This window comes from Nerophis ophidion, linkage group LG24 (genome assembly GCF_033978795.1).
Source record: "Nerophis ophidion isolate RoL-2023_Sa linkage group LG24, RoL_Noph_v1.0, whole genome shotgun sequence".
Lineage (NCBI taxonomy): Eukaryota > Metazoa > Chordata > Actinopteri > Syngnathiformes > Syngnathidae > Nerophis > Nerophis ophidion.
The window spans coordinates 560,238-586,669 of NC_084634.1; the positions used below are offsets into that span (position 1 = coordinate 560,238).

Sequence of the window (26,432 nt, forward strand, 5' to 3'; positions counted from 1 at the left end):
TGATACATAAAAGGTTGTTACCACCCATACTTGATACATAAAAGGTTGTTACAAGGTCAGACACTATTTTGTAAACCTTTCTTCAAAGTCTCCCTTAAAGGGCAAGTACACAAACTTCCTGTCCATACAACCTATTACACACATCAGCAGTTGCCATGACAACACACTCATTATCATCATCACAATCACAACACAACAATTGCAGACAATAACAAACCTCACTCAGTAGCTGGAAATATCAATCATGTACGATATCAAATATAATTTTTTTATGATATCAAATATCAATCATTTATTCATCAAAATTACAACAAGGTAAAAACTGAGCTGGCAATACAATAATGATACAAGACTAGCGATAACGATAAAATAATGATACAAGACAAGGGATAACGATACAATAATGATACAAGACTAGCGACAAAGATACAATAATGATACAAGACTAGCGATAACGATACAATAATGATACAAGACTAGCGATTACAATACAATAATGATACAAGACTAGCAATTACGATACAGTAATAATACAAGACGAGTGATAACGATACAATAATGATACAAGACAAGGGATAACAATACAATAATGATACAAGACTAGCGACAATGATACAATAATGATACAAGACTAGCAATAATGATACAATAACGATACAAGACTAGCAATGATACAATAACGATACAAGACTAGCGATAATGATACAAGACTAGCGATAACGATACAATAATGATACAAGACAAGGGATACTGATACAATAACGATACAAGACTAGCAATGATACAGTAACGATACAAGACTAGCGATAATGATACAATAATGATACAAGACTCGCGATAATGATACAAAAATGTATCATCAAAGGATAATGACATATGTGGAAGTAAAAGAATAGAAAAAGAATGCCATTTCCAGTTAATGATACCAACGCAGACACTGGTAAAGGTGTTAGCATGTAGGCTAATGCTAAGGACGCTAGTGTCATAAACTCCCAACAGCAGGTAGAAATATGCACGACAACACTCATCACACGTGGGACACTTTGCTAAGTAACTAAAGTTATCATTAAATAAGAACATTAAAAAGATAGTAATATTACACAAATAAAATAAATATATTAGGAGAGTAAAAGATGACATTGGGAGGCATAATTGTAGTCAATTCTATGCCAAACCCAACAGTTCTTTGGAGGACTAAGTTCTGATGGGAGGGCAAACCTTGGAGCCAGATCCTTGTGTGGAGCTGGGTCGACTTCAAGGGTCTGGCGAGAGTCGGGTTAGCATGTGCCTGCACCTGGCTTTACTAGTATTCATGCTACAACACCACAATGTGGAGCACGTCATGTAGGGAGAGATAGGTAGTAGGCGGGTGGACTATAAAACCAGGGGACAAGTTGGGTATCAAGTCAGTTGAGACCTTTGGAGCACTGGAATGGGAATCTTAACACGGTGGAACCCGTTTCAGTTGACATCCATACAAGTGAACACAGCCAGTGCCAGCAAATGGACTCCGGACTTTTTTCCAACCAATGACAATTGACATGTTTTCCTCTGTTCAGGCAAAATGTAAATGTTGTGTTGGAAAGAAGGGCTGAAGCACACATTTAGTCCCAGGCCGAAGCCTTGAAGGTAAGCATCAGTTGTGTCCCCACCTTTCTTTGTTTGGAAGGTTGTTGACAGAATTACCAAAAAACCAGGAATCTTTGACATCTGGAAGATGACGCGAGCAGACTGGAAAATGTCCCTTTGGGAGAACTCTGACCTGAACGGGTTCCACTGTGCAAGAAAGGGCAGAATAGAGAAATAAACATGGCATGGTAAACAATAGCTAAGACTTCGAAAGCCTGGGGTTCAAGTGGGTGTTCCCAACTTTGGTGTCTACAACCCAAAGAGGTTTGTCAGGTCTTCAAAAAAAGATGCCATTTTTGTTATTTTTCTAGCCAGACCCGTGTTGAGTTCCGTAGCTGACGGTTTGGGTCTGAGCAAGGCAACAGTTGTGGGTGAAATCTTCAGGTACGGAAATAAACACAGGTGTGGCTATGAGAGTAACAGCATTTCTATAAGATTTGTTGAAAAAATGGTATAAAATGTGTGAAATCTGTGTTCTACACTACAACCAAGGTGTTGTTTTTGCTCCAGCCGGGTGCCCAAAGTGCGGGGACAATGTTTTGTAATGAATACATTATTCTATTTTTAGCTAAGCATCCGTAATGTACAAAACACATCAAAGGGAGCCCCATTCATTTTTGGAAACCCTCGAAAGGAATCGTGCAACAGCAGCAGAGATTGCGTGAAGTCTAGGTACTGAAGTTAGTCAGTTAATCATTCGGAATGTCTCAAATACGTCAAATGGATATTTCCTCTTCTGTGCTTGTCGTCGTTGGCTTCTACCGTTCCCCGTAGCTTTCCTCCAGCCATTGTCGCACATCCTTCAAATTGTAAAAGAAAGGCCCCTTGCCACCGAGGTAGCGCACCTTTCTGCGGTGGACTATACACACCCGTTCGTTGGACACGCCGTAGGCCACGTTGGCGTTGTTGTCCATGCAGTCGGCCACCAGCTGCAGCTGCGGGGGGAGGGAGAAGTGGTCCATGAGCTCCCGCGCCGCCCCCAGCCTCTCCTCTAAACTTCGATGCTTCCGCACGTTGAAGGAGTAGGAGCCCATAGGCGGAGCTACCCAGCCGTCGGACGGATGAGCCTCGTCGATGTACACCAAGAGGAAATCGGCGACGTCGCTGAAGTCTTCCACCAGCCGCCGGAAAGCCGGCAAGTGGCTGACGAAGGGCGGTCAGGTGGCCGAGCCAAAGTTGAGCACCAGAGGGCGATCAGATGACTCGAAATCCAGGAGGCGGTATTCGTCCCAGGTTCGGACCGTAGCGTCGGTCTGCTCAAAAGGTATGGCGCTGACCTTGTGGCGCACTGGAAGACTCTCCGGCACCTTCACCACTTTGGAGTTGGGGGCCTCACAGCCAAGTTTGACCTAAGGATGTCAAAAGAATTGGTTGCTTGCGATTACATTCATGTGCACACAGTTCTCCAAAATAAAGTCAATAGTCTGAAAACTTCAAAGGAATGTCAACACAATCCAAGGACATGGTTCTTTTGTTCACAAATACATTGTCAACCCATCCATCCATCCATTTTCTACCGCTTATTCCCTTTGGGGTTGCAGGGGGGCGCTGGTGCCTATCTCAGCTACAATCGGGCGGGAGGCGGGGTACACCCTGGACAAGTTGCCACCTCATCACAGGGCCAACACAGATAGACAGACAACATTCACACACTAGGGACCATTTAGTGTTGCCAATCAACCCAGGTGCATGTCTTTGGAGGTGGGAGGGGCCTATCCCCAGGTGCATGTCTTTGGAGGTGGGAGGGGCCTATCCCCAGGTGCATGTCTTTGGAGGTGGGAGGGGCCTATCCCCAGGTGCATGTCTTTGGAGGCGGGAGGGGCCTATCCCCAGGTGCATGTCTTTGGAGGTGGGAGGGGCCTATCCCCAGGTGCATGTCTTTGGAGGTGGGAGGGGCCTATCCCCAGGTGCATGTCTTTGGAGGCGGGAGGGGCCTATCCCCAGGTGCATGTCTTTGGAGGTGGGAGGGGCCTATCCCCAGGTGCATGTCTTTGGAGGTGGGAGGGGCCTATCCCCAGGTGCATGTCTTTGGAGGCGGGAGGGGCCTATCCCCAGGTGCATGTCTTTGGAGGCGGGAGGGGCCTATCCCCAGGTGCATGTCTTTGGAGGTGGGAGGGGCCTATCCCCAGGTGCATGTCTTTGGAGGTGGGAGGGGCCTATCCCCAGGTGCATGTTTTTGGAGGTGGGAGGGGCCTATCCCCAGGTGCGTGTCTTTGGAGGTGGGAGGGGCCTATCCCCAGGTGCGTGTCTTTGGAGGTGGGAGGGGCCTATCCCCAGGTGCATGTTTTTGGAGGTGGGAGGGGCCTATCCCCAGGTGCATGTCTTTGGAGGTGGGAGGGGCCTATCCCCAGGTGCATGTTTTTGGAGGTGGGAGGGGCCTATCCCCAGGTGCGTGTCTTTGGAGGTGGGAGGGGCCTATCCCCAGGTGCATGTTTTTGGAGGTGGGAGGGGCCTATCCCCAGGTGCGTGTCTTTGGAGGTGGGAGGGGCCTATCCCCAGGTGCGTGTCTTTGGAGGTGGGAGGGGCCTATCCCCAGGTGCATGTTTTTGGAGGTGGGAGGGGCCTATCCCCAGGTGCATGTCTTTGGAGGTGGGAGGAAGCCGGAGTACCCACACGTTCACGAAGAGGACATGCAAACTCCACACAGCAAGATCCCGAGCCCGGGGTTGAACCCAGGACTATTCAGGACCCTCGTTTTGTGAGGCAGTGGCAGTAGCCCCATCACCACCGTGCTGCCCCTATAAATATAAATGGTATTCATGATAAAAACCCCAGACTGTAGGGTTGTCAATAACAACTCTACCCCCAAAAACATTGATAACTGATTTGTTTATGCTTTAAACCACAACAAATTCAAACAAAACGAGATAAATATTCATTATTTTGTTTTTTAAACACTCAAATAAAAATACAAAAAGCCTCTTTTGCACAATCAGCCTTTTCATATAAAGCCATCAAGGAATGGAACCACCTCACTACCAACTTGAAAAGTCCAACAGATGACTCTTCATTCCCAGTTGAAGTTCAAAAGTGGCTTTGGAGCAATGAAAGCAGCTCACACGGTCACTAAGGTGGACACCATGTCAACTTCATGTGGATTATATTTATGCAGGAGAGCATCTTGGTTGTAAACTGGGAGGTGTGTGTCTTCAAATCATGGTTGTTTTTACAAATAATGACAGATGTGAGCAAGAGTGTGTATTGTCTAGTTCTGATGTAAAGGAGGGGTGCTTGTAATGTTTAAGTATGTCACAATGACAGGCCATTTTAGGACTTTCCTTATTCGACGACTTCATTTTATTGTTGGAATTGTATTGTATATTTAATTTAGGTAACCAGGGACTGCAGATGGAAATGAGCTATTTAGCTCTCATCTGGTGCAGAATATATCTGTGTTTGATCTTAAAGTCTATGTCCATTGTCCCTTCCTATAGGTTGATCCTGATTAATCACAGGTAATTACAAAGCCCAAAAGCAGGGAAGTTGTCACCCCCCAGCACACTAGCACGTAGTACAGAACACTGGCAACCACAGACTGGTACTACATTCACAGGAGTTTTCCACAGATGTTGAAGGAGTGCAGACTCCTGAGGAAGTACAGCCCACTCTGTCCTTTACAATCCAGTCCATCTTATTGTCCACCCTAACCCCGAGGTACTTGAATGAGTCCACGGTGTATACCTCGACTCCCTCCATCACAATAGGTTGTGACCTTGGACTCGACCTCTCAACCAGCTCCTTGGTCTTTGACGGATTGAGCTGCAAGAGGTTCCTGTGGCACCAGACCACAAAGTCCCTCACCAGGCTCCCAAACTCCTCCTCTCTGCCGTCCCTGATGCAGCCGACCATGGCTGGGTCTTCCACGTACTTCTGGAGGTGACACAGCTCTGACTTGGAGTAGAAGTCAGATGTACAGGGTGAAGAGAAGAGGGGCCAGCACCGTTCCCTGCGGTGCTCAGGTGTTGCTGATCAGTGTCAGACGTGATGTCCTTCAGTCTGTCGTACTCTGGCCTATCGGTGAGGTAGTTCGAAATCCAGGCAAACAGGCAGGGGTCCACTTGCATTCTGTCCAGCTTGTCCTGGAGAAGGCTGGATAGTATTAAAGGCACTGGAGAAGTCCAGGAACAGGATCTTCACAGTGCCATTTCCCTCGTCCAGGTGTGAGTGGTCTGGATGCAGCAGGTAAAGGATAGCATCCTCCACACCAACGCCTGTCTGGTACGCAAACTGCAGGCTGTCCTTGGACGGGGTATGTTGCACCTGTGGTCTGAGGAGGCTGAGAAAAAGCCGCTCCATGGTCTTCATTAGATGACAGGTGTGCGCCACTGGTCTGTAGTCGTTCAGCTCACTGGGGCAGTTCTTTTTGGGAACCGGAACCAGGCACCACATCTTCCAGAGGGAGGGCACTCTCCCCAGCTGCAGGCTGGGAGACTGCTTTTGGACTTTGTACTAGCTTCATCTGGTCGGGATCTTCAACTCTCACTGGATCAGTTCGCAGCCGAGTGTGAAGCGACCGGAATGAGAATCAGCACCTCCTAGTCCGAGTCCATGGTTCTTGCCCGGAAAAGGGTGGAGTGCCATCTGCGGGTTGGGGAGGAGACCCTGCCCCAAGTGGAGGAGTTCAAGTACCTAGGAGTCTTGTTCAAGAGTGGGGGAAGAGTGGATCGTGAGTTCGACAGGCGGATCGGTGCGGCGTCTTCAGTAATGCGGACGTTGTATCGATCCGTTGTGGTGAAGAAGGAGCTGAGCCGGAAGGCAAAGCTCTCAATTTACCGGTCGATCTACGTTCCCATCCTCACCTATGGTCATGAGCTTTGGGTCATGACCGAAAGGATAAGATCACGGGTACAAGCGGCCCAAATGAGTTTGGGTCTCTCCCTTAGAGATAGGGTGAGAAGCTCTGCCATCCGGGAGGAACTCAAAGTAAAGCCGCTGCTCCTCCACATGGAGAGGAGCCAGATGAGGTGGTTCGGGCATCTGGTCAGGATGCCACCTGAACTCCTCCCTAGGGAGGTGTTTAGAGCACGTCCAACCGGTAGGAGGCCACGGGGAAGACCCAGGACACGTTGGGAAGACTATGTCTCCCGGCTGGCCTGGGAACGCCTCGGGATCCCCCGGGAAGAGCTAGACGACGTGGCTGGGGAGAGGGAAGTCTGGGCTTCCCTGCTTAGGCTGCTGTCCCCGCGACCTAACCTCGGATAAGCGGAAGAAAATGGACGGATGGACTAGCTTGCATATGTTTTTTTAAAGAGCACAATACTTGGATAAAGATGCATTTTATTTCCAGTGTGGTGCAGGTTTCACTTCAATGCTCATTTTTTAGCAACCACCAAGCTGGTGAATGTAAACAAAGGGAGGCGGACCGATACAAGTATGGACAGTAATGATACCAAGTCAATTGTGGGTACATGGTCAATACAACTGGATTGGATTGATATTTTTTTTTCATCATCAACAAAATATTTTGTGGGTTTTGTTTTTGTCCCTGGATACAGGAGGACTTTAAGGGCAAAAACCAAAAGTGTTAAATCAGATATTGATATTGTTCCAGCGACTTCCTGTCACAGACATGTATGTTGTGAAAGGACTTGTTTACTTCTTATCTCTTTGGGAAATGTTTATTTACATACCTTAGTTGTTTCCAAACAGTGTCCGCAACACCGCAGTAAAACCTCTGGGTCTGGTTCCCCCTTATTTGTGTTCCTTTATGTCTAGAGACTCCAGTCACCAGGGTTTAGGGTCACAGGACGTCCAGGTCTGGTTCCCCCTTATTTGTGTTCCTTTATGTCTAGAGACTCCAGTCACCAGGGCTTAGGGTCACAGGACGTCTGGGTCTGGTTCCCCCTTATTTGTGTTCCTTTATGTCTAGAGACTTCAGTCGCCAGGGTTTAGGGTCACAGGACGTCTGGGTCTGGGTCCCCTTTATGTCTAGAGACTCCAGTCACCAGGGCTTAGGGTCACAGGACGTCTGGGTCTGGTTCTCCCTTATTTGTGTTCCTTTATGTCTAGAGACTCCAGTCGCCAGGGCTTAGGGTCACAAGACGTCCGGGTCTGGTTCTCCCTTATTTGTGTTCCTTTATGTCTAGAGACTTCAGTCGCCGGGGCTTAGGGTCACAGGACGTCTGGGTCTGGGTCCCCTTTATGTCTAGAGACTCCAGTCACCAGGGCTTGGGGTCACAGGACGTCTGGGTCTGGTTCCCCCTTATTTGTGTTCCTTTATGTCTAGAGACTCCAGTCACCAGGGTTTAGGGTCACAGGACGTCCGGGTCTGGTTCCCCCTTATTTGTGTTCCTTTATGTCTAGAGACCCCAGTCGCCGGGGCTTAGGGTCACAGGACGTCCAGGTCTGGTTCCCCCTTATTTGTGTTCCTTTATGTCTAGAGACTCCAGTCACCAGGGCTTAGGGTCACAGGACGTCTGGGTCTGGTTCCCCCTTATTTGTGTTCCTTTATGTCTAGAGACTCCAGTCACCAGGGTTTAGGGTCACAGGACGTCCGGGTCTGGTTCCCCCTTATTTGTGTTCCTTTATGTCTAGAGACCCCAGTCACCGGGGCTTAGGGTCACAGGACGTCCAGGTCTGGTTCCCCATTATTTGTGTTCCTTTATGTCTAGAGACCCCAGTCGCCGGGGCTTAGGGTCACAGGACGTCCGGGTCTGGTTCCCCCTTATTTGTGTTCCTTTATGTCTAGAGACTCCAGTCACCAGGGCTTAGGGTCACAGGACGTCTGGGTCTGGTTCCCCCTTATTTGTGTTCCTTTATGTCTAGAGACTCCAGTCACCAGGGCTTAGGGTCACAGGACGTCTGGGTCTGGTTCCCCCTTATTTGTGTTCCTTTATGTCTAGAGACTCCAGTCACCAGGGCTTAGGGTCACAGGACGTCCGGGTCTGGTTCACCCTTATTTGTGTTCCTTTATGTCTAGAGACCCCAGTCGCCGGGGCTTAGGGTCACAGGACGTCTGGGTCTGGTTCCCCCTTATTTGTGTTCCTTTATGTCTAGAGACTCCAGTCACCAGGGCTTAGGGTCACAGGACGTCCGGGTCTGGTTCACCCTTATTTGTGTTCCTTTATGTCTAGAGACTCCAGTCGCCAGGGCTTAGGGTCACAGGACGTCCGGGTCTGGTTCACCCTTATTTGTGTTCCTTTATGTCTAGAGACTCCAGTCGCCAGGGCTTAGGGTCACAGGACGTCTGGGTCTGGTTCCCCCTTATTTGTGTTCCTTTATGTCTAGAGACTCTAGTTGCCAGGGTTTAGGTTTAAGCCGCTCCACGGCCATGGAATGACTCAGAAAAAGGATCTGAGACCACCTGAGCTGATCACTTTGGGGGAATTTCAGGCCATTTTAAAAGGATCTATTTCTATGGGGCAATGTACTTATTTTGAAGTTGTTTTTACTGCAACAAGTTGTTTTGTTAATAAATTTAAGTAAATTTATTATAATTGTAATGTGTGACTGCTGCTGGTTTTGTATTTCTGTAACTTTGTTTTTGATGCCCCGTTGTCCGGGTGACTCTTGGAAAAGAGATTTTAAGAGTTTTTATCTGCTGAAACCAAGGATATTGGAGAAGTGTGGTGACTTTATTCCTGATCTGAGGCCAGGCAGCAACCTCTGCTCTCTCCATTTTATTTGTGTTATTATATCACGTAAAATAGACTTTTATGGGGAAATGACTTTGATGCAGGGCAGGTTTTTATATCCAGTAACAAATGAAAAACTAAAATATTGTAACAAATACTACATATCGTGTAGTAATATGTATATATAAAATACATATTTTTTAAAATGCTAAAAACAGATGTAGTACATATTTGAAGACAACTTTATTTAAGAATATTATTAATAACTATTAGTATAAACATTTTTAGCTCTTTCTCATTACATTCTGATTTATTTTTATTTTTTTGCTTTTTTCTTATATTTATACCGTTGTTTTTTCAGAGAGAGATATTATTTGAAAACACACAACTTGTTACATTTTAGCAGCTATATTTGCACAAAGTATCGCCGATACCAGCCGGAATTTCACGCTGTATCGGATCAGAAAGAAGCCTGATGGTAAGTTTGTTTTTTAATCTTCATCAAAAGCGTATTTTTGTCCATTTGCTGTTGTTATGTTGAAAAAAAACAACAACAACAACATTTCAATAAAGCAAACTCATTTACAAGTCACGCTAATTCCAACCAGTCTGCCAAGATTTGGGAGTTCATTACCAACACGGGCATTAACAGCAAATAATAATCATAAAAGCTGTATATTGCTCATAAATATCTTTCTTTGTCGAGAGTTTTGCACAATAATTCATCAACTTTGATTTGAAATTTTATTTTCAAAAGTTTGACTTGTTTTTGGTGTTGGATCGACACCAAACATTGCAGTATCGCCAAGTCCTGCATGGACTTACAAGTCCTTATCATCAGGACTGGATGGACTTACAAGTCCTTATCATCAGGACTGCATGGACTTACAAGTCCTTATCATCAGGACTGCATGGACTTACAAGTCCTTATCATCAGGACTGGATGGACTTACAAGTCCTTATCATCAGGACTGGATGGACTTACAAGTCCTTATCATCAGGACTGGATGGACTTACAAGTCCTTATCATCAGGACTGCATGACAGATGGAACCAAAGAAGGTCAATGACATCAGCTGTGCACACAAGTACATTAAAGTACATGCAGGTACACGCAAGCACACCAAAGTACACACCAGTACACAAAAGTTGCACAAAAGTACACGCAAGTACACAAAGGTACACTAAGTAGCATGAAAGTACAAATAGTTCACACACAAGTACAAACAAGTACACAAAAGTAGCACACAGGAGTAAACACAAGTACATAGGAGTACACAAAAGTACACGGGAGTACACGCAAGTACCACACAGGAGTAGAGAGCAGTACACAGGAGTTGAGAAGAGTACACAGGAATACACACAGGAGTACACAGGAGTACACAGGAGTACACACAGGAGTACACAGGAATACACACAGGAGTACACAGGAGTACACAGGAGTACACACAGGAGTACACAGGAATACACACAGGAGTACACAGGAGTACACACAGGAACATCAGAGGCGCAGTTTTGCTGAGGAAGCATGTGGGCAGGTGAGAATGTCACGTGACCCACCTACCTGCTGGTAGGTGTCACATGATCGACTTACCTGCTGGTAGGTGTCACATGATCGACTTACCTGCTGGTAGGTGTCACGTGACGGAGCTACCTGCTGGTAGGTGTGAGGTGACAGAGCTACCTGCTGGTAGGTGTGAGGTGACGGAGCTACCTGCTGGTAGGTGTGAGGTGAGGGACTATATACCTGCTTGTAGGCGTCCAGCAGGAAACTGTTCCAGGTGGCACGCAGCCCAGCGGTGGTCAGCATGCGGCGCCACTCCCACTCCCAGTCCTCCCAGGTCCAGGTCCAGGTCCAGGTCCAGGTCCAGGTCCAGGTCCAGGTCCAGGGAGCGTGTGGGAGGAGCCCCAGCAGCGCAGAGATGAGTGTGAGAGAGTCATAGAGCGCCAGGAAGACACAGTTGGAGAAGAAGCCCGGGAGAATCAGCAGCGTCACCAGCACGTGTTCGCCCGACATCATCCTTCACAAGTCTGATGGCCTCACTCACACACACATCGTCCTCACTCACACACACACACACACACACACACACACACACACACACGTGTGTGTAGCAGGGGGCGGGACAGGCAGAGACCACGCGTCTCTCTCTCTCTCTCTCTCTCTCTCTCTCTCTCTCTCTCTCTCTCTCTCTCTCACAGTTACAGGAAAAAAGGGAGTTATTCACTTTCATAAAAACTTTATCATAATATTATGATATGATAAAAGGCTCCAAAAAGTATTTGATAAAGTTGTTATTAAATACTTTTTGGTCCCATTTGCTTTGAAGAAAATAAATGAAGTATTGTGAGTGTATTTTACCTTTCTGTGTTTGAATGTGAAGCAGCAAGAACTACTGGAACCTCCATGAAAACATACTTCCATTTTGTCTGAAAGTCCAGTTTAGAGAAGTACTTCATCTTGGATACAGTACATAATCCTCCATATTGGCAAGTATTTCATCTTGGATACAGTATATAATCCTCCATATTGGCAAGTACTTCATCTTGGATACAGTACATAATCCTCCATATTGGCAAGTACTTCATCTTGGATACAGTACATAATCCTCCATATTGGCAAGTACTTCATCTTGGATACAGTACATAATCCTCCATATTGGCAAGTATTTCATCTTGGATACAGTACATAATCCTCCATATTGGCAAGTACTTCATCTTGGATACAGTACATAATCCTCCATATTGGCAAGTACTTCATCTTGGATACAGTACATAATCCTCCATATTGGCAAGTACTTCATCTTGGATACAGTATATAATCCTCCATATTGGCAAGTACTTCATCTTGGATACAGTACATAATCCTCCATATTGGCAAGTACTTCATCTTGGATACAGTACATGATCATCCATATTGGCAAGTACTTCATCTTGGATACAGTACATAATCCTCCATATTGGCAAGTACTTCATCTTGGATACAGTACATAATCCTCCATATTGGCAAGTACTTCATCTTGGATACAGTACATAATCCTCCATATTGGCAAGTACTTCATCTTGGATACAGTACATAATCCTCCATATTGGCAAGTACTTCATCTTGGATACAGTATATAATCCTCCATATTGGCAGACACATTCATTTCATTCAATTTCATTTTTGCCTCTGACAAAAACATCCACAACTCTAATAAAAATACCATATGTGTTATAAATACAGTTAAAAAGAATAAAAAGCTGTCTTCCGGTGTCTGCTAGCTTGAGCGCCCCCACGTCTGCCAGTGTGGCGAGTCAGAGGACTGCTGAGGCATTCAACTGCAACTTGACAATATATTGCCCCCTACCCTGAGGCAGAGGTACTTGCTGCCTCAAGACCTGCCTTTTCCACAAGGCAACAAGCATGCACACGCCCAATACACAGAGTGTGTGGCCGTGGAGGCACCGCCTGTGTCTGCCTCACTTCTCGTCTGCTGTATTGTTTTGATCAAGAAACACGGAATTTCTGCCATTTGGACCATGAAAATGATCAAAACATACAGGAACCACAATCACATACAAAGCATAAACAAACAAATAAATAAATAAATATTACAACCTATTTTATTGTATTACTTCGTTTTGGAACATCTCATGGTTAAGCATACTTGCCAACACTCCCAGATATTCCGGTTGACTCCCGAAACTCAGCGCCTCTCCCAAAAACTTCCCAGGACAAATTTTATCCCGAAATTCAGGCGGAGCTGGAGGCCACGCCCCCTCCAGCTCCATGCAGACCTGAGTGAGGACAGCCTGTTTTCACCTCCGCTTTCCCACAATATAAACAGCGTGTCTGCCCAATGAAGTTATAACTGTAGAATGATGGACGGCCAGTTCTTGGTTTCTTATGTGGGTTTATTGTTAGGCAGGTTCATTAACGTCCTCCCAGCGCGGTAACAACACACAACAACAGCAGTCACGTTTTCTTCTACCATAAAGCAGTTTGTCTGCCGTAAACAGCAATGTTGTGACACTCTCAAACAGGACAATATTGCCATCTGCTGTACATGCATAGGGTTTGAAAAATAGTGACTGAGAATAGAACAAGGATGGACAATTCAACCCTTAACTCAACAATGAGTATATGAGTGTTATGTGTGGTAATATGTGTAATTAAATAAACACAGAAATTCAAGTATTTCTTATATCATATATATATATATACACATATATATATATATATATATATATATGGACTCAGGACACAGCCCTGGGGGGAGCCGGTGCTCAGGGATCTGGCACTGGAGGTGTTGTGGTCCACTCTCACAGACTTGGGTCTGTCTGGAAGGAAGTCCAGCAGCCAGTCGCAAAAGGGGGGGTACTGAATCCAAAGTTTGCTCACCAAAGTGCTGCAGGATGCTGGTGTTGAACGCCGAGCTGCAGTCCAGAAACAAGATCCATACCTGTGTGTCCTTTCTTTCCAGATGTTCTAAGCTCAGGTGGAGTGCAGAGGAGAGGACGTCCTCTGTGGAGCAGTTAGGGCGATGGGTCCAATGTGGGGGGAAGTCTGGAGAAAGTAACACATGCATATATATATGTAAGTATATATGTAAGTATATATGTAAGTATATATGTAAGTATATATGTATGTAAGTATATATGTAAGTATATATGTAAGTATATATGTATGTAAGTATATATGTAAGTATATATGTATGTTGATTGGATTACCCAGAGAATAGTGGTGGATACCGTGGTAGAGCGCAATATGTAGGTGTGGGAAAAATCACAAGACTACTTCATCTCTACAGAACTGTTTCATGAGGGGTTCCCTCAATCATCAGGAGATTTTCCTGATACAGTAGGGGCCAAACAAAGAGTCACACACAGGGTTGTGCAGGGGCCCCACAAAGAGTCACACACAGGGTTGTGCAGGGGCCCCACAAAGAGTCACACACAGGGTTGTGCAGGGGGCCCACAAAGAGTCACACACAGGGTTGTGCAGGGGCCCACAAAGAGTCACACACAGGGTTGTGCAGGGGGCCCACAAAGAGTCACACACAGGGTTGTGCAGGGGGCCCACAAAGAGTCACACACAGGGTTGTGCAGGGGCCCCACAAAGAGTCACACACAGGGTTGTGCAGGGGCCCCACAAAGAGTCACACACAGGGTTGTGCAGGGGCCCCACAAAGAGTCACACACAGGGTTGTGCAGGGGCCCCACAAAGAGTCACACACAGGGTTGTGCAGGGGGCCCACAAAGAGTCACACACAGGGTTGTGCAGGGGCCCCACAAAGAGTCACACACAGGGTTGTGCAGGGGGCCCACAAAGAGCCACACACAGGGTTGTGCAAGGGCCCACAAAGAGTCACACACAGGGTTGTGCAGGGGGCCCACAAAGAGCCACACACAGGGTTGTGCAGGGGCCCCACAAAGAGTCACACACAGGGTTGTGCAGGGGGCCCACAAAGAGTCACACACAGGGTTGTGCAGGGGCCCCACAAAGAGTCACACACAGGGTTGTGCAGGGGGCCCACAAAGAGCCACACACAGGGTTGTGCAGGGGCCCCACAAAGAGTCACACACAGGGTTGTGCAGGGGGCCCACAAAGAGTCACACACAGGGTTGTGCAGGGGGCCCACAAAGAGTCACACACAGGGTTGTGCAGGGGGCCCACAAAGAGCCACACACAGGGTTGTGCAGGGGGCCCACAAAGAGTCACACACAGGGTTGTGCAGGGGGCCCACAAAGAGTCACACACAGGGTTGTGCAGGGGGCCCACAAAGAGCCACACACAGGGTTGTGCAGGGGCCCCACAAAGAGTCACACACAGGGTTGTGCAGGGGGCCCACAAAGAGTCACACACAGGGTTGTGCAGGGGGCCCACAAAGAGTCACACACAGGGTTGTGCAGGGGCCCACAAAGAGTCACACACAGGGTTGTGCAGGGGGCCCACAAAGAGTCACACACAGGGTTGTGCAGGGGGCCCACAAAGAGCCACACACAGGGTTGTGCAGGGGCCCCACAAAGAGTCACACACAGGGTTGTGCAGGGGGCCCACAAAGAGTCACACACAGGGTTGTGCAGGGGCCCCACAAAGAGTCACACACAGGGTTGTGCAGGGGGCCCACAAAGAGCCACACACAGGGTTGTGCAGGGGCCCCACAAAGAGTCACACACAGGGTTGTGCAGGGGCCCCACAAAGAGTCACACACAGGGTTGTGCAGGGGCCCCACAAAGAGTCACACACAGGGTTGTGCAGGGGGCCCACAAAGAGTCACACACAGGGTTGTGCAGGGGCCCCACAAAGAGTCACACACAGGGTTGTGCAGGGGGCCCACAAAGAGCCACACACAGGGTTGTGCAAGGGCCCACAAAGAGTCACACACAGGGTTGTGCAGGGGGCCCACAAAGAGCCACACACAGGGTTGTGCAGGGGCCCCACACTGGGTTGTGCAGGGGGCCCACAAAGAGCCACACACAGGGTTGTGCAGGGGCCCCACAAAGAGTCACACACAGGGTTGTGCAGGGGGCCCACAAAGACTCACACACAGGGTTGTGCAGGGGCCCCACAAAGAGTCACACACAGGGTTGTGCAGGGGCCCCACAAAGAGTCACACACAGGGTTGTGCAGGGGGCCCACAAAGAGTCACACACAGGGTTGTGCAGGGGGCCCACAAAGAGTCACACACAGGGTTGTGCAGGGGCCCCACAAAGAGTCACACACAGGGTTGTGCAGGGGGCCCACAAAGAGCCACACACAGGGTTGTGCAAGGGCCCACAAAGAGTCACACACAGGGTTGTGCAGGGGGCCCACAAAGAGCCACACACAGGGTTGTGCAGGGGCCCCACAAAGAGTCACACACAGGGTTGTGCAGGGGGCCCACAAAGAGTCACACACAGGGTTGTGCAGGGGCCCCACAAAGAGTCACACACAGGGTTGTGCAGGGGGCCCACAAAGAGCCACACACAGGGTTGTGCAGGGGCCCCACAAAGAGTCACACACAGGGTTGTGCAGGGGCCCCACAAAGAGTCACACACAGGGTTGTGCAGGGGCCCCACAAAGAGTCACACACAGGGTTGTGCAGGGGGCCCACAAAGAGTCACACACAGGGTTGTGCAGGGGCCCCACAAAGAGTCACACACAGGGTTGTGCAGGGGGCCCACAAAGAGCCACACACAGGGTTGTGCAAGGGCCCACAAAGAGTCACACACAGGGTTGTGCAGGGGGCCCACAAAGAGCCACACACAGGGTTGTGCAGGGGCCCCACACTGGGTTGTGCAGGGGGCCCACAAAGAGCCACACACAGGGTTGTGCAGGGGCCCCACAAAGAGTCACACACAGGGTTGTGCAGGGGGCCCACAAAGAGTCACACACAGGGTTGTGCAGGGGGCCCACAAAGAGTCACACACAGGGTTGTGCAGGGGGCCCACAAAGAGTCACACACAGGGTTGTGCAGGGGCCCCACAAAGAGTCACACACAGGGTTGTGCAGGGGGCCCACAAAGAGTCACACACAGGGTTGTGCAGGGGCCCCACAAAGAGTCACACACAGGGTTGTGCAGGGGGCCCACAAAGAGTTACACACAGGGTTGTGCAGGGGGCCCACAAAGAGTCACACACAGGGTTGTGCAGGGGGCCCACAAAGAGTCACACACTGGGTTGTGCAGGGGGCCCACAAAGAGTCACACACAGGGTTGTGCAGGGGCCCCACAAAGAGTCACACACAGGGTTGTGCAGGGGGCCCACAAAGAGTCACACACTGGGTTGTGCAGGGGGCCCACAAAGAGTCACACACAGGGTTGTGCAGGGGCCCCACACAGGGTTGTGCAGGGGGCCCACAAAGAGTCACACACAGGGTTGTGCAGGGGCCCCACAAAGAGTCACACACAGGGTTGTGCAGGGGCCCCACAAAGAGCCACACACAGGATCTGAAATCCGGCACTTGGCAAGGTGTGGAGAGACGTGGCCAAGGCATCCTGTGCCAGCGTGGGAAGTAGACCACGGGTGACACATGAGTTCATGTTTGGCCCGCCACCACCACGCCACACAATGGCTCCACTTGACCCATTTGCCAGCCTGACGACCACCAGGAGAGCTGGCATGTGTGCACACAAATGGTGTTCCCAGGTAGGCCCAGTCTTTGAACCTACAACCCTGCCTTTACCTTTCTGCCCAACTTCTTCCACTACCATGAGTCCACTCAAACCTTCAATAGTTAGATCTAACCCACTTACAGTTTACAGATTGTAATCCAGGTTTAGGTCAGGCTGATGAAAAGTGACATTGAAACACTAAACTTTATGCAGAGAGAAATGAAACAACAGCAAATGTTGCACACCGTGATTGTGACTCATCACAATTAAATGTATTGTGATGAGTGATTGTGACTCATCACAATTAAATGTATTGTGATGAGTGATTGTGACTCATCACAATTAAATGTATTGTTATCGCTGGAGAGGGGGCTTCTGGTGGTCTGACCCAAGGGGTTCTTCAGCCCCACACCCTCATGCCAGCAGTACTTGGAGAGCATCAGGAAAGTATTCACCGCACATGGAATAAATAATAAATGTTGTCCTCAAAATTCTACAGACAAATACCCCACAATGACAATGTCAACACTTTTTCTTCTGTGTCTTGCAAATTAATTCCAAGTGGAAAAGTTAATAAAGACTTGAGGCTGCTAAAAGTGCATCAGACAGTGAATATTTATGTACTTTTTATTTCTAATACAATTAAAAAATTACATACCTATACCGTATTTCCTTGAATAGCCGCCAGGGCGCTAATTAATTTAAAACCTCTTCTCACTCCTGCACTTACCAAAGGCATGCAGTAAAAAATTGAGTGTGATAAAACAATAATAATAATAAATGATTCTGCGTCCGCGGCCCGATGGTTGGGGACCACTGCTCTACAGCATGTCATCAAGTCCACATTTACAGCAGGCTGTCTGCGTGCCGGCCGGACGCATGCACTTCACTGCTTTTAATAAGAGATTGTAATGCATACTTGGTCAACAGCCATACCTTTTACACTGATGGTTGTGATATAAACAACTTTAAAACTCTTACTAATATGCGCCACACTCTGTGAACCCACACCAAGCACATTTCTGGAGAGCATTGGCTCTGTGGCACATTCTAAACGCAGCATAGGGATTACCCATAATGCCGTGTATCCGTGTCTCTTGGATACATTATACATGCGCCCCCCCAAACCCGCCCACCTCAACCAACACATGGAGGGGGGCGGGGTTTGGTGCCAGGGTGTATGGACGGTGTAGACAGGAGTCGTAGATGCATTGCATTGTGGGTAGGTGTTGTGTTGCGTTTGTGGTGTGTTGCAGGGCGTATGTTCTCCAGAAATGTGTTTGGTGTGGGTTCACAAAGTGTGGCACATATTATTAAGAGTGTTGAAGTTATATCACAACCATTAGTGTGATCTGTATGGCTGTGGAACAAGACCCCCAGTTTACACAGTAAAAGCAAAAAAACTCCTCCGTCGTCTTGAAATGCTGGCAGGGGGGTGGTTACTCGTGATGTCACAAATTTGACCCGGCGGCAAAAGTAAGCATGTGCTTATTAACTTGGGGGGGGAGTTTTGTCCGGACGTAATTCAAGGCAGGCGCAAATTACATGCCTGACAGCTATACAAAGAAATACAGTATCCATCCATCCATTTTCTACCACTTGTCCCTTTCAGGTCGTGGGGGGGTGCTGGAGCCTATCTCAGTTGCATTCGGGCGGAAGGACAAGTCACCACCTCATCAACACAGATAGACAGACAACATTCACACACTAGGGACCATTTAATGTTGCCAATCAACCTATCCCCAGGTGCATGTCTTTGGAGGTGGGAGGGGCCTATCCCCAGGTGCATGTCTTTGGAGGTGGGAGGGGCCTATCCCCAGGTGCATGTCTTTGGAGGTGGGAGGGACCTATCCCCAGGTGCATGTCTTTGGAGGTGGGAGGGGCCTATCCCCAGGTGCATGTCTTTGGAGGTGGGAGGGGCCTATCCCCAGGTGCATGTCTTTGGAGGTGGGAGGGGCCTATCCCCAGGTGCATGTCTTTGGAGGTGGGAGGGGCCTATTCCCAGATGCATGTCTTCGGAGGTGGGAGGGGCCTATCCCCAGGTGTATGTCTTTGGAGGTGGGAGGGGCCTATCCCCAGGTGTATGTCTTTGGAGGTGGGAGGGGCCTATCCCCAGGTGTATGTCTTTGGAGGTGGGAGGGGCCTATCCCCAGGTGTATGTCTTTGGAGGTGGGAGGGGCCTATCCCCAGGTGTATGTCTTCGGAGGTGGGAGGGGCCTATCCCCAGGTGTATGTCTTTGGAGGTGGGAGGGGCCTATTCCCAGATGCATGTCTTCGGAGGTGGGAGGGGCCTATCCCCAGGTGCATGTCTTTGGAGGTGGGAAGGCGTGTCTAATAAATACATCATCATACATGTTTATAGAACATTTAAAATCCCACACAAAAAAGGAAAGCCTAATTGAAAGTTGAGTCTGTCTAAAGATCCAGGATGTACTAGTAGACAATCCAAGTACTGATGTACTAGTAGACAAACCAAGTACTGATGTACTAGTAGACAATCCAAGTACTGATGTACTAGTAGACAATCCAAGTACTGATGTACTAGTAGACAATCCAAGTACTGATGTACTAGTAGACAATCCAAGTACTGATGTACTAGTAGACAATCCAAGTACTGATGTACTAGTAGACAAACCAAGTACTGATGTACTAGTAGACAATCCAAGTACTGATGTACTAGCAGACAAACCAAGTACTGATGTACTAGTAGACAATCCAAGTACTGATGTACTAGCAGACAAACCAATCCAAGTACTGATAGTACCAACATCAAGGGTAGGAATAGTATCTGATAGATACAAGCGGAAATAGTTTTTTGAAGTGTTCTTGTTGGGATGGTTTTTGTTGATATTGTTGTATTTAAATGTGGTGATCCCCTTTATGACTCTGGGAAGAGTAGTTATTGCCTTGGTCTACTTATTTCACGCCATTGACTTGTGTAAGTGACTCCCTTATGGTGGTAGGTATCAGCCGAACAGACCCTCTACTTACTTGGTATCAGACCAATGTGCAGTACTATCTGGCTCGAGTGTTTGTGTTTGTTGAACATCATTGCAACATTTCTTGAGCAGATGAAGTAGTGCAAGGCTGCATGAAGACATGAATCATGGGAGTTGTGTAATGTTCCTTTAATGGACACTTGTGGTCCCAACTGTGACACTGGTCAGCAGCTTCTGTGTTCCCTGCATCAGGTCTCTTATCAGCGCCGGTTGAAGATTGGACGGCCGAGAGAAGGATGATACAGAAGTCGACCACCCACCTGTTGGCAAATAAGCCTGGCTAGTCACATGACTTCATGTCATGTTCAGTCATAGGATAAGAGTCTGCTACCCTGACCTTGGTGTGTCCGGGACTATCACATTTTGCAGCAAGATTACAAAGTCCAAAAAGCAGTGAAGTAGTCAGCTTGTGTAAATGCTACATAAAAAGAGAATACAACAGATCCTTTTCAACTTATATTCTATTGAATAGACTGCAAAGACAAGATATTTCATCTTCACACTGACAAACTTTATTCTTTTTAGCAAATAATGATGAACTTAGAATGTGACTTTTCCACTTTGCATCACTCCATTTTAGATGAGCTCAGGCCCAGCAAAGCATTTCTGGGTGTTGTTGATAAATGGATTTCACTTTGCATAGTAGAGTTCTAACTTGCACTTACAGATGTAGCGACCAACTGTAGTTACTGACAGTGCTTTTCTGAAGTGTTCCTGAGCCCATGTGGTGATATCCTTTACACACCGATGTGGCTTTGTGATTCCTGAGGGATGGAAGGTGTGTAATATCATGGCTTACGTGCAGTGATTTCTCCACATTCTCTCAACCTTTTGATGATATTACGCAGCGTAGATGGTGAAATCCCTCAATTCCTTGTTGAGAAATGTTGTTCTTAGACAATTTGTTGACAAAGTGGTGACTCTCGCGCCGTCCTTGTTCTACACACACATGCATACATGACTCTCATGGACAGTTGTTTCCTGCTGTGTGTTGAAATGTTTCATCATAAAGCTCCAATGTCCTCCTCTTGAAGAACCAGCAGCCTTGGAATTCTTCCTGCCAGCACTGTTGTCATCCTTTCTTGTAAAACTTGTGTTTGTTCCGCCAGCATTTTGCCACCTGAGGTCACTACGCAATTGTTAAAGGAACCGTTTGAAAAGACAGCAAGCGATTCCAGGGAATTGAGACACTGGGAACCTGAAGAAGAACCGGTTTTGGATTCCCATCCTTACCTGTGTTGAAGGCACAGCAGCCAGTCGGAGCAGGTTGAGCCAGACGGTCCTCAGGATGGATGTTACCACTAACAACACAGATGGAAGAGTCAAAAGAGAAGGAGTCCCAAGGTTCACCAAAGCGGTGTGTAGCATGCCACTGCTAAGCGTGGCGTAGCCTTAGAACGCCAAGACACTGCAGCTGTGCATTGAAAAGCCAAGAGAAGAGCTCTGGATTCACCACAACACTGAAATGAAAGGAAAACAAGAAGGCATGCTGGCTATTCACTACGTGCAAAACAGTCACGAGGATGCAATCAGATGCATTCACCAAAAAATAAGAGTCCAAACTTCCGGAGATAGATCTGGTTTCAGAGTATCAGCACATCAAGACGCTGTTTCCACTTATGAGGAATGAGCGGCGATGACTACAGGTAATACATGTTGGTAGCAGCCGACCACAGACCTTGCAAGGCAGGACTACAGGTAATACATGTTGGTAGCAGCCGACCACAGATCTTGCAAGGTAGGACTACAGGTAATACATGTTGGTAACAGCCGACCACAGACCTTGCAAGGCAGGACTACAGGTAATACATGTTGGTGGCAGCCGACCACAGACCTTGCAAGGCAGGACTACAGGTAATACATGTTGGTGGCAGCCGACCACAGACCTTGCAAGGCAGGACTACAGGTAATACATGTTGGTGGCAGCCGACCACAGACCTTGCAAGGCAGGACTACAGGTAATACATGTTGGTAGCAGCCGACCACAGACCTTGCAAGGCAGGACTACAGGTAATACATGTTGGTGGCAGCCGACCACAGGCCTTGCAAGGCAGGACTACAGGTAATACATGTTGGTGGCAGCCGACCACAGACCTTGCAAGGCAGGACTACAGGTAATACATGTTGGTAGCAGCCGACCACAGACCTTGCAAGGCAGGACTACAGGTAATACATGTTGGTGGCAGCCGACCACAGACCTTGCAAGGCAGGACTACAGGTAATACATGTTGGTGGCAGCCGACCACAGACCTTGCAAGGCACTACAGGTAATACATGTTGGTGGCAGCCGACCACAGACCTTGCAAGGCAGGACTACAGGTAATACATGTTGGTGGCAGCCGACCACAGACCTTGCAAGGCAGGACTACAGGTAATACATGTTGGTGGCAGCCGACCACAGATCTTGCAAGGCAGGACTACAGGTAATACATGTTGGTGGCAGCCGACCACAGACCTTGCAAGGCAGGACTACAGGTAATACATGTTGGTGGCAGCCGACCACAGACCTTGCAAGGCAGGACTACAGGTAATACATGTTGGTGGCAGCCGACCACAGACCTTGCAAGGCAGGACTACAGGTAATACATGTTGGTGGCAGCCGACCACAGACCTTGCAAGGCAGGACTACAGGTAATACATGTTGGTGGCAGCCGACCACAGACCTTGCAAGGCAGGACTACAGGTAATACATGTTGGTGGCAGCCGACCACAGACCTTGCAAGGCAGGACTACAGGTAATACATGTTGGTGGCAGCCGACCACAGATCTTGCAAGGCAGGACTACAGGTAATACATGTTGGTGGCAGCCGACCACAGACCTTGCAAGGCAGGACTACAGGTAATACATGTTGGTGGCAGCCGACCACAGACCTTGCAAGGCAGGACTACAGGTAATACATGTTGGTGGCAGCCGACCACAGACCTTGCAAGGCAGGACTACAGGTAATACATGTTGGTGGCAGCCGACCACAGATCTTGCAAGGCAGGACTACAGGTAATACATGCTGGTGGCAGCCGACCACAGACCTTGCAAGGCAGGACTACAGGTAATTCATGTTGGTGGCAGCCGACCACAGACCTTGCAAGGCAGGACTACAGGTAATACATGTTGGTGGCAGCCGACCACAGACCTTGCAAGGCGGGACTACAGGTAATACATGTTGGTGGCAGCCGACCACAGACCTTGCAAGGCAGGACTACAGGTAATACATGTTGGTGGCAGCCGACCACAGACCTTGCAAGGCAGGACTACAGGTAATACATGTTGGTGGCAGCCGACCACAGACCTTGCAAGGCAGGACTACAGGTAATACATGTTGGTGGCAGCCGACCACAGACCTTGCAAGGCAGGACTACAGGTAATACATGTTGGTAGCAGCCGACCACAGACCTTGCAAGGCAGGACTACAGGTAATACATGTTGGTGGCAGCCGACCACAGACCTTGCAAGGCAGCGGCCCTCAAGCAGCTTCTGCTGCAAAGATTCACTCTGACTGACGCTGAGAGGGCAGAGAGACTTCTCTCCCTGACCACTTCGGGCGATAGAAGGGCTGCGGGTCACATATGATGTTGCTGATGAGGGCGGGTTTGTTTGCCCGCACATTTTCCTGTGTTAGCTTCCACTTCCAGTCCATGTGTGTTGGCCAACTCCGCTTCTCTGGCCTCCGGCAAGTACCGGGGCTTGGCTTTCAGAAGGTTGGCCATACAGAGTGTAGCCGTAGGTTCTCCCGGAACGACAATGGAAGACGTGGACCCGGCGGCTGTGGTGAGAGTCGCTACACGGAAGGAGGGCAAGGGGAGCCTGTGCTCTTCCATCAATGGTTCAGCGTCCAAGCTCCTTGGTGGCAGCCAAGAAAGTGAGCTACTCTTCATTTCTGACTGGTCATCAAGGAGAGGTTTCTTGGTGGACACCAGTTCTCAAGACTTCCATTACAGACAGAGACAAGGCGGTCAGTGACTGCGGGTCACAGCTCATCCATCGACACTTTCCACTCCAGTTTGATGAGGGTGTGCAACCACCGCTACCACTGTCCCCATTATTGACCAGGTGTCCTAATGGACTGCTTGTTGATGTTGCTAACCACCGTTCAATTGCTGTGTCTTTTGTAACTTTTTTTGGGGGGGTCTTGGCCAGTTTGTGTCAGAGCTCTGGTCAGCATGGACACAGTCCTTAGGTGTGCAGCTGTGTCGCACTACAGCCTGCCACCCACAAGTTGCTTAAAGCAGCCTTGAGTGCGGCACTCTAAGGTGGCAGCTGGATCCACTGTTTGCCTTGGGTCATGCTCGGCCCCAAAAGAGGACCTTGGTGCGGCATCCGCTGAATTGGTGCTTGGTCTACCGCTCCGCATTCCAGGGGAAATTTTGTCTCTGTGTTGGTCCTTCCATAAGGTGGCGACTTGTCCAGGGTGTACACTGCCTTCCACCTGAATGCAGGGAAAGGGACAAATGGTAGAAAATGGATGAGTGGATGGAATTTGTACGTCCCGATGCCCACTGTTCTACCTTCCAACCTCCATACGATGGCCTGTTTTAGGTTTTGGAAAGCGATCCTATAAGTTTGGTGCTAAATATAGGCAGGTGCAGGGAACATGTTTCATTGGACAGGATTGAGCCAGCACATAGTGTAGCAGGCCAGGAACTGCTGGCGGGCCAAGTCCCTCACCATTGTTGCCCTCCTAAACCTGTCAGGATTGAGCCTCTGCCCCACAGGCTTTGCAAGCTCCTCTGATAAAAAGACATTGGCCGGCTAGTAAAACTCCCCTGGAGGTTTTCATTTTCCCCATAAATTGCCTTCTGGGTGTCCGTGGGGGTGAGGAAGGATCAAGGTTTCAGAGTCCATTTTGGGCGCACTGTTAAAGCGTATGTTGGTTCTCATGTTTGCAATAAAAGCCAGGAAAGAAACAGCAAGCAGGACAGTAATAGCCTGAAGTAGACACTGGAGTGAGACCCTACGGTGCCCACCAGGTCCCCCAGCTCAAGATGGGACAGGTGCAGTTTGACACCCAACACCTGAATGAGCCACACAAGGCTCAGGAGAATGTTATGTGGTCAGAAGAGACTAAAACTGAGATCCTTGGCGTCAACACGACTTATGCAAAACTATTCTTCTCCAGACGGCAGTTGGCAGTAAAAGTGTGTTGATGACTCCGCCCAGTCCAGGTGTTACCTTTTTAGAAGCAGCACCAACACTTTCCTATACAGCAACGCAATTCTGCTTTCCAACCTCCCCAGTCAGAGTTGTCATATGGTCGGAGCAAGGATTTAGTCCCAGGAGGCCAAAATGTTATCTCCAAAGCAAACACAAAAAAGCAGGACGTGGTTTTGGGATTTCTATTTACTCATTCAATACCCGGAACCGGCCTCCCACCACACAGAACAAAGTTTAGCTGGAAGAACTCCAGGCTGTGACCCATGTTTTCTGCCAGCAGCTTTTTACCATGGTTGTACATAAATATAGCTCTTGGGTATGGTAGCACTTCCTGTTGGTACTCTTCTAGACCCACCACCACCTTTACACTTTTTACCATGGTTGTACATAAATATAGCTCTTGGGTATGGTGGCACTTCCTGTTGGTACTCTTCTAGACCCACCACCACCTTTACACTTTTTACCATGGTTGTACATAAATATAGCTCTTGGGTATGGTGGCACTTCATGTTGGTACTCTTCTAGACCCACCACCACCTTTACACTTTTTACCATGGTTGTACATAAATATAGCTCTTGGGTATGGTGGCACTTCCTGTTGGTACTCTTCTAGACCCACCACCACCTTTACACTTTTTACCATGGTTGTACATAAATATAGCTCTTGGGTATGGTGGCACTTCATGTTGGTACTCTTCTAGACCCACCACCACCTTTACACTTTTTACCATGGTTGTACATAAATATAGCTCTTGGGTATGGTGGCACTTCCTGTTGGTACTCTTCTAGACCCACCACCACCTTTACACTTTAAAGAGTACAGTCCAGAATTTCACTTCTCAGGTCACTACATTATTTTAATCTTGAATCCTAAACTACTTACAAAACAGAGTTGAAAGAGCTAGCATGATGTCACCTTGGCTTGCAAACTGGACACCAGCTGAAGTCCTTGGCCAGGGGACCAGAAGTCAAGCACTCGGCCGGACTAACGTTACAATGTTCCA

General features: G+C 48.4%; 1 protein-coding gene across 2 annotated transcripts; it reads right to left on the bottom strand.

The window, feature by feature from the left end:
- Positions 1–261: 261 nt before the first annotated feature.
- Positions 262–22,178, bottom strand: dio2 (iodothyronine deiodinase 2). 2 transcript variants are annotated; one of them, XM_061886880.1, is made up of 4 exons: positions 21,513–22,177; positions 10,950–13,751; positions 2,499–2,978; positions 262–1,776 (listed from the first exon to the last, which is right to left on the bottom strand). In XM_061886880.1, exons 2-4 carry the CDS (start codon positions 11,220–11,222, stop codon positions 1,462–1,464), a joined length of 1,068 nt encoding a protein of 355 aa, XP_061742864.1. In that variant the 5' UTR covers positions 11,223–13,751; positions 21,513–22,177; the 3' UTR covers positions 262–1,461. The 2 variants fall into 2 exon arrangements, with proteins under 2 accessions (XP_061742864.1, XP_061742865.1); XM_061886881.1 differs by having other exon boundaries at positions 1,627–2,978; positions 21,513–22,178.
- Positions 22,179–26,432: the final 4,254 nt, after the last annotated feature.